Source organism: Salvelinus alpinus, chromosome 7 (assembly GCF_045679555.1).
Source record: "Salvelinus alpinus chromosome 7, SLU_Salpinus.1, whole genome shotgun sequence".
Taxonomy (NCBI): Eukaryota; Metazoa; Chordata; class Actinopteri; order Salmoniformes; family Salmonidae; genus Salvelinus; species Salvelinus alpinus.
The window spans coordinates 34,698,426-34,707,243 of record NC_092092.1 but is presented as its reverse complement, the minus strand read 5'-3'; the positions used below and the strand labels follow the sequence as shown (position 1 = coordinate 34,707,243).

At 45.1% G+C, this 8,818-nt stretch overlaps 1 protein-coding gene across 1 annotated transcript in view; it reads left to right on the top strand.

Moving 5' to 3' along the window:
• fshr (follicle stimulating hormone receptor) overlaps positions 1 to 2,458 on the top strand; it is a 7,319-nt gene extending 4,861 nt beyond the window's left edge. The window contains exons 10-13 of the mRNA XM_071409963.1: positions 88 to 311; positions 549 to 730; positions 862 to 1,053; positions 1,238 to 2,458. Coding sequence (XP_071266064.1) covers positions 88 to 311; positions 549 to 730; positions 862 to 1,053; positions 1,238 to 1,738 — 1,099 coding nt within the window. The 3' untranslated portion in view covers positions 1,739 to 2,458. The remainder of the gene's footprint in view (positions 1 to 87; positions 312 to 548; positions 731 to 861; positions 1,054 to 1,237) is intronic.
• Positions 2,459 to 8,818: the final 6,360 nt, after the last annotated feature.

Here is an 8,818-nt window from a genome sequence, read left to right as displayed (position 1 = left end):
CTCCAAGATAGAATATATCTGTGTATATTATGTCACATATAAATTAGTGTGTGTGTGTATTTTTGCATTCTTGCGTGCATTTGTCAGGACCTTCCGGATGAACTCCGCGTGCTTTAAACCCGGGGCTCAGAACAACCTCCACTTCTTTATGGACTTTTGTTTATATTGGACATCTGTGGCCTGTAGTCCCGCCCCCGATGCCTTCAACCCCTGTGAAGACATCATGGGCTCCGCCCCTCTACGCGTCCTCATCTGGATCATCTCTGTGCTCGCACTGTTAGGCAACACCATCGTGCTGCTTGTGTTGCTAGGTCAGTAAAAAAATAAAAAATGTTTTATGTTTATTAGAAAATCTCAAGCCATATTTATCACAATAACTGTTTTTATCACAATAACAGTTTTTTTTATCACAATAACAGTTTTTTATCACTATACAAATGTGTGAATGATGACAAATTTTGTAATGAAAGCAGTTATCATATTAAAATACTAGTTCTTGTGATAAAAGTTATATACTAAACTTCCCCCTCCCCATTCTCGGTTGCTAGGCAGCCGAGCGAAGATGACGGTGCCACGCTTCCTGATGTGCCACCTGTCCTTTGCCGACTTGTGTATGGGCGTATACCTGGTGGTCATAGCAACAGTGGACGTGCGTACGAGAGGTCTGTACTACAACCATGCTATCAGCTGGCAGACCGGGGCGGGCTGTGACATCGCCGGGTTCTTGACTGTGGGTATACTGTAGACCTAGGAGGGTGTGTTTGTGTGTGTGTGTGTGTGTGCGCACTAGCCTTCGTATACTGAAGTGATCTGAACGCTTGGAACTGATGCTCTAACAGAAGTGCTATACTGTGTGTGCAGGTGTTTGCCAGTGAGTTGTCTGTGTTTACTCTGACGGCCATCACCCTAGAGCGCTGCCACACCATCACCCACGCCCTCAGACTGGACCGCAAGCTCCGCCTCCGACACGCCTGTGCTGTCATGGCTACCGGCTGGGCCTTCTCCTGTCTGGTGGCTCTGCTACCCACTGTAGGGGTAAGCAGCTACAGCAAGGTGAGGGATGTGTGACGCTACCTGTTTTTCTACATGTTTTTCTACACGTATTATATTGCACAGCTTCTATGCTAATTTGGGTATTGTGTGTGTGTGTGTGTGTGTGTGCGTGTGTACGTGTGTGTGTGTGTGTGTGTGCGTGCGTGCGTGCGTGCGTGCGTGCGTCGGTGTGTGTGTGTTTCAGGTGAGTATCTGCCTGCCCATGGATGTGGAGTCGCTGCCGTCTCAGGTGTTTGTCATGTTCCTCCTGCTGCTGAACGTGGTGGCCTTCCTGTGCGTGTGTGTGTGCTACCTGAGCATCTACCTGTCCGTCCGTAACTCCTCCTCCCCCCCAGCCAGTGCTGAAACCCGCATGGCTCAGCGGATGGCCATCCTCATCTTCACTGACTTCCTGTGCATGGCGCCTATTTCCTTCTTCGCCCTCTCTGCCGCGCTCAAACTACCCCTCATCACCGTCTCCGACTCCAAGCTGCTATTGGTCCTCTTCTACCCAATAAACTCATGCGCCAACCCCTTCCTGTACGGATTATGCACCCGGACATTCCGCCGGGACTTCTTCCTGCTGGCAGCGCGATATGGCCTGTTTACGACCAAAGCCCAGATCTACAGGACAGAGAGTTTCTCCGTCCAGCAGGCTGCATGGATCCAAATGTCGCCCAAAGCCTCCCACGGGACGCTGTGTTAACTGGTTCACATCAGCCAAGCCACCGGACCCCTACTGAAACCCTGACCTTTAACCCCTCACCCCTGAACCCAAGACCAGGCATGGGACACTGTGGCTGGTTTTAACAACAACAGCTTCTCTGAGAGGGATGGGACCCTGATGCCTCAGAGTACGCATACACACGTACGCACTCATACACACATGCACACAGACACACACAGGACTGCAGGAGGTGTGTGCAGTAACAGGTAGCTGTTTAATAGTAGCAGATGGCTGTTTAGTAGTACTTTAGTTAGTTTGTGTTTGACTCCACAAATTCACCTGATCGCATCAACATACTGAACCCTCTCTCTACTCTCTACCTCCTCCCTCTCTCTCTCTCTCTTTCCCCTCCCCGTCTTCTCAATATAGAGTAAATACAGTTCAAGATTTGTTAACTGTTTTTAAGAGATATGTAAAGATGTTTGTTTGTTTGTTGTTGCTTCCAGACCTGGGTCTAAATACAGATACAAAGAGGTGCTTTGGGTTTTTGAGATGCACCTAATGTAGCTTAGAAAGTTTGCATTCCATTGAGCAGGGCAAACCAAACCAACAGCAGAAGTGTTTTAAACTACTTTAAATTGTTTACTTAACCCAGGTCTGGTTCTTTCATGAGTTCTGTTTATTGGTTGTAGAAAAAAAGTTGTTTATATGAGTTGTGCATCTACTGTTGTTGATAAATCTCTATGATTGTGCATTTTACCAAGAGTGAGAATGTTACTGAGACTTGGAGTTAAGGTATAGTGTGTACTGGCTGCACATAGAGAAGCCAAAACGAACACATGAACACAGGCACACTCTCACACACACACACACACACACACACACACACGCACGCACGCACGCACGCACGCACGCACGCACGCACGCACGCACGCACGCACGCACGCACACACACACACACACACACACACACACACACACACACACTCTCTCTCTCTCTCTCTCTCTCACACACACACACAGACACATACACACACACACATTTTTGAGCAGTTTCTTGTGTTATCAGAAACATTCTGTCCTTCAGCACATCCAGTCTGTTCAAGGACAATGACCAATCCCCCAACCCTTCTGTGTGTGTGTGTGTGTGTGTGTGTGTGTGTGTGTGTGTGTGTGTGTGTGTGTGTGTGTGTGTGTGTGTGTGTGTGTGTGTGTGTGTGTGTGTGTGTGTGTGTGTGTGTGTGTGTGTGTGTGTGTGTGTGTGTGTGTGGGAGGAAAGGTTACACAGCTGCACTCAGCCCATTCATCAGGAGGAGGGAAATGGCTGGTGGATAGTTTATCAAACACACACACACACACTCCAAAGATGTTATTTCAAGGTTGCAGGTGCGAGGCAGGTCCATAGGTCCACCTCAATGTGGAAACACTCTCATTCCCAGTCCCAAATTAACCCCTGGCCTAGCCCCTGTGCCTAGCTCCTACCACTTACCATGTACTGTTTTGAGCCCCCGACATGAAGATTAGCAACGTCATCGTGATTCGACCTTGTTTTTTTCCGAGTTCCCAGTTGTCTTGAAAGCATCATAAATCCAGAGAATGCCAGACTTTGATGACAGTTTGATGACATAATTTGCCCTTGAAGGACCACCACACCAGCTTCCTGTTCAAATGAGCACAGCACAACAAGGTGAGTCCAAAAATGTATTGTATGCTGATGCATAAATGATGTAATATGCAAGGGAGATATGTATGGCGCCGGAGGAGATGGCTGCTGTTTTACGGGCTCTTAACCAATTGTGCTATTTGTAACGTATTTTGTACATAATGTTTCTGCCACTGTCTCTTATGACCGAAAAGAGCTTCTGGATATCAGTACAGTGATTACCCACCTCGTATTGGAAGAAGATGTTTTCTTTAACGAGTCGGACGCAAAGGATTTACTTCAGACACCCGACAAGGCCAACATCCCCGTCATTCGCATGAGAAAGAGATGGAGATATCGGGGATGTAGGTCGATGTAGTCGGACGCAAAGGATTTACTTCAGACACCCGACAAGGCCAACATCCCCGTCATTCGCATGAGAAAGAGATGGAGATATCGGGGATGTAGGTCGGGTGCTTTGTAAGGATCCGACGGCGAGTGGGTAATCTGCCTCTACCATCAGTCCTATTAGCCAACGTACAATCATTGGATAACAAAATAGATGAGCTACGATCACAAATATTCTACCAACGGGTCATTAAAAACTGTAATATCATATGTTTCACTGAGTCGTGACTGAACGACGACATAGATAAAATACAGCTGGCGGGGTTTACGCTGCATCGGCAAGATAGAACAGCTGCCTCCGGTAAGACAAGGGGTGGCGGTCTTTGTATATTTGTAAACATCAACTGGTGCATGAAATCTAATATTAAGGATGTCTCGAGGTTTTGCTCGCCTGAGGTAGAGTATCTCATGATAAGCTGTAGATCACACTATTAACCAAGAGAATTTTCATCTATATATTTCATTACTGTCTATTTACCACCACAAACCGATGCTGGCACTAAGTCCGCACTCAATGAGCTGTATAAGGCCAGAAGCAAACAGGAAAACACTCATCCAGAGGCGGCACTCCTAGTGGCCGGGGACTTTAATGCAGGGAAACTTAAATCCGTTTTACCTCATTTCTACCAGCATGTTAAAAGTGCAACGAGAGGGGAAAAACTCTAGAACACCTTTACTCCACACACAGAGATGCGTACAAAGTTCTCCCTCGCCCTCCATTTGACCATAATTATATCCTCCTGATTCCTGCTTACAAGCAAAAACTAAAGCAGGAAGCACAAGTGACTCGGTCAATAAAGAAGTGGTCAGATGACGCAGATGCTAAACCACAGGATTATTTTGCTAGCACAGACTGGAATATGTTCTTCCGATGGCATTGAGGAGTACACCACATCAGTCACTGGCTTCATCAATAAGTGCATCGATGATGTCGTCCCCACTGTGACAGTACGTACACACCCCAACCAGAAGCCATGGGCTGCAGGCAACATCCACCCTGAGCTAAAGGGTAGAGCTGCCGCTTTCAAGGAGCGAGACTCTAACCCGGAAGCTGATAAGACATCCCGCTATGCCCTCAGATGAAACATCAAACAGGTAAAACGTCAATAGAGGACTAAGATTGAATCGTACTACACTGGCTCTGACGCTCGCCGGATGTGGCAGGGCATGCAAACTATTACAGACTACAAAGGGAAACACAGCCGCAAGTTGCCCAGTAACACGAGCCTACCAAATGAGCTAAATTACTTTTATGCTCACTTCAAGGCAAACAACACTGAAGCATGCATGAGAGCATCAGCTATTCTGGACCACTGTGTGATCACGCTCTCCGTAGCCGATGTGAGTAAGACTTTTAAACAGGTCAACATTCACAAGGCTGCAGGGCCAGACGGATTACCAGGACGTGTACTCTGAGCATGCGCTGACCAACTGGCAAGTGTCTGACCAACTGGCAAGTGTCTTCACTGACATTTTCAACGTGTCCCTGACTGAGTCTGTACTGCCAACATGTTATAAGCAGACCACCATAGTCCATGTGCCCAAGAACACTAAGGTAACCTGCCTAAATGACTACCGACCCGTAGCACTCACGTCTGTAGCCATGAAGTGCTTTAAAAGGTTAGTCATGGCTCACATCAACACCATTATCCCAGAAACCCTAGATCCACTCCAATTTGCATACCGCCCCAACAGATCCACAGATGATGCAATCTCTATTGCACTCCACACTGCCCTTTCCCACCTGTACAAAAGGAACACCTACCAATGCTATTCATTGACTTCAGCTCAGCTTTCAACACCATAATGCCCTTAAAACTCATCACTAAGCTAAGGACCCTGGAACTAAACACCTCCCTCTGCAACTGGATCCTGGACTTCCTGACGGGCCGCCCCCAGGTGGTAAGGGTAGGTAACAACACATCTTCCATGCTGATCCTCAACACGGGGGCCCCTCAGGGGTGTTTACTTAGTCCCCTCCTGTACTCCCTGTTCACCCATGACTGCTCGGCCTCCGACCGCAAGGGACTACAGAGGGTAGTGCGTACAGCCCAGTACATCACAGGGGCCAAGCTTCCTGCCATCCAGGACCCTTATACCAGGCGGTGTCAGAGGAAGGCCCTAAACATTGTCAAAGACTCCAGCCACCCTAGTCATATACTGTTCTCTCTGCTACCACATGGCAAGCGGTACTGGAGTGCCAAGTCTAGGTCCAAAAGGCTTCTACCCCCAAGCCATAAGATTCCTGAACAGCTAATCAAATGGTTATTTGCATTGTCCCCCCTATTCTCTGGTTATTACCTATTCATAGTCACTTGAACTCTACCTACATGTACATATTATCTCAATTACCTCGACTAACCTGTGCCCAGGCACATTGACTCTGTACCGGTACCCCCTGTTATTTTACTGCTGCTCTTTAATTATAATTTTTTTAAATTATTATTTCTTACTTATCTATTTTTGATCTAACACTTATTTTTCTTAAAACTGCATTGTTGGTTAAAGGCTTGTAGGTAAGCAATTCACTGTAAGGTTTACACCTGTTGTATTCGGCGCATGTGACAAATAACATTTGATTTGATATACTGCCTGTAGATAAGAAAGTAATACGAAGTGTACGTTGTGTAGTAAGCTATTAGTAGCCCATGTGCCTCACCCTAATAATTTGGTGACTTTTCCCCTCATAATTTTGCCTACTGTTCTGACTGGGTGGTGCACATGTAGCATATGGCCTGTTTTAGAGAAATGTAATCATCTAATATTGTAAGAGCTTTCATTGTCTGCTTATATGCCCCTTTTGTTTATCCTACGGTTCTGACTTGGTGTACAGTGTAAGAACGGACCATTTTCTGAATTCTATCGCTGTACATTTCAAAAGTGCTGAACAAATAGTTATATTGACTATGTCCGTCCTAGCTAGCTCATTAATGTCTTAATCAAAATGATGGATTACCTCTTATCCCCTCGCCATTCCCTTATGCCACATTTTGTACATCTCAATTGTCAGTAGAAACCACATTTGTTTAAGCAAGTCAGCCATATCAGCTATGTTTTTTTTAAAGGCAGTAAATGAGGCTGAATGAACTGTTTCGCTGGCAGACAAGGCTCTGCTGATAGCCAGGTGTAGCAGTGGTAAGGTGATGGGACTGCTGTTGGGACTCTGGTGTTGGGACAGCTTTATGTAGGCCCTAACAGTTTGTGGGCACCGTTTGTCACCATTATAGTGCAATTCATTAATTGTTTAGTGTTGTGTTGTGTTGTGTAGTGGCTTTGCTGGCATGCATTTAAACAACAAAAAAAAGGATTTTGCCCCACCAAGATTTACATGCTAAAATCACCACTGCTCTCATCGTAACTGTTTTACCGAGACCAACCAGAAATGTTTCCTTCGCCAAATAGTCTGAGATTTTCATGAAACAGCCACACATTGTCTCTCGTTTCTGCATCAACAGTAGGCTACACCTAAATTGCTTGGTCGGTGCAGCGGACTGCAGGGGTGTAGTGCTGCTGGAGCAAACCTAAGCACCACTTTTCACAATGGCGCTTGTTTAGTAAAGTTCGATCAAAGCTGAATCCACATCTTGGAAGATCGCAACGATAGTATAATGTTACTGTTACACCAAAAACACCACCTCATTTCTTCTGAGATTTTAGGATGGTTAGCTGAACAGTCCCCAAAAATGATAATGTTGCCAAAACTCCACAGAGCGCACACACTAGGCAGAATGTGCTTTGATTTAAACAAAATACAGGAAGGCTATATCGTTTTTTTTAACACCATCTGCTCTAATTTGCTCACGAAACAGTCATTCAAGAATATTAATATGCATAATCCCATGAAAAACTGATTTAGATCAAATGATTGGAATGCAGATGCAGTTTGGACATTTCACTGGTAAAACCAGAAGAATTATCATTCACAACTGACAGTGATGGTGCCATGGTCTATTTTGAAGTTAGGTGTGCCTTAACATGGTGTGCTGCCAAATCATCCTGTTGTCCCGCATTTGGGCATTTTAAATGTGGTCATCCTAACCCTGACGCTACACTTAGACACGGGCAGTAGTGCTGACACATAACATTGTCAGTAGAGTACTGCGTTTCTCAGCCATTTCCGTGCCAGTGACTAGCGAGACTTGGTCCTCCTCTTTTTTTAACCAGCTCATGTTTAAAACAAATACAATATGTAAAAATACACTGGAGATACGACTCACCACGACAACTGTGCCTCTGCTTTAGCCATTTTGTTTGCCTCCTTTCCATTTCCTGTTGTGTTGTCTATCCCAGCATATTTTCTGCTGTCTCTCTGTGCTTCTTTTGGTCTCTGTCTGTATGTCTGTCTGCCTGTCTGCTTAAGCCTTACACTTTATAAAAGCCAAGCTAACGACTTAGGCTATATTGCAAATTAGTGCCTGTCATGTGTTCCCCCGAATCAACAACTACCCTAAGTGTTAATTACTATTACAGGGCTCCAGACTAACATTTTTCCCTGGTGTCACTGACTTTTACAGTTGGTGGCACAGGCACCAGCCAAGAATTGGTCAGACCCATTCACCCAAGTCATGAGTAATTGATCTTATAAATTCATTCATAGTGCTTTATTAAGAAGTGTAATAAATAGACTTCTGAGGTATTCAAGAAATAAGTTGTTTCATCTAACACATCCAAGCAGGAATGCATGACTCAATATATTTTGTACAACCTAATCCAGTGATTGTGGGTGAATTTTGGGTTGACAATAGCTGCTATATTTTACTGTCAAAATAGGACTCCAGAATTTCCAGATTTTGTTTTATACTATAGAGATAAATTACATACATATTTATGTTCACTAACTAATATCATAGGCTAATTAAGTTGGGGTTCAACGCCCAAGGAACACATTAACTAGATCGCTAACTCTAAATATACTATCCACTGTTAGTAGCCATGTATTCATCCAACAGTAAATGTAATGTCCTAAAAAAAACGTTGCAGTTGTAGGCTACTACCCATTAGACCTATAGGCCTATGCCCTCGCAATGGCCAGTGCGCATTTAGCGCATGTGTCAATCTATATCTCAAAG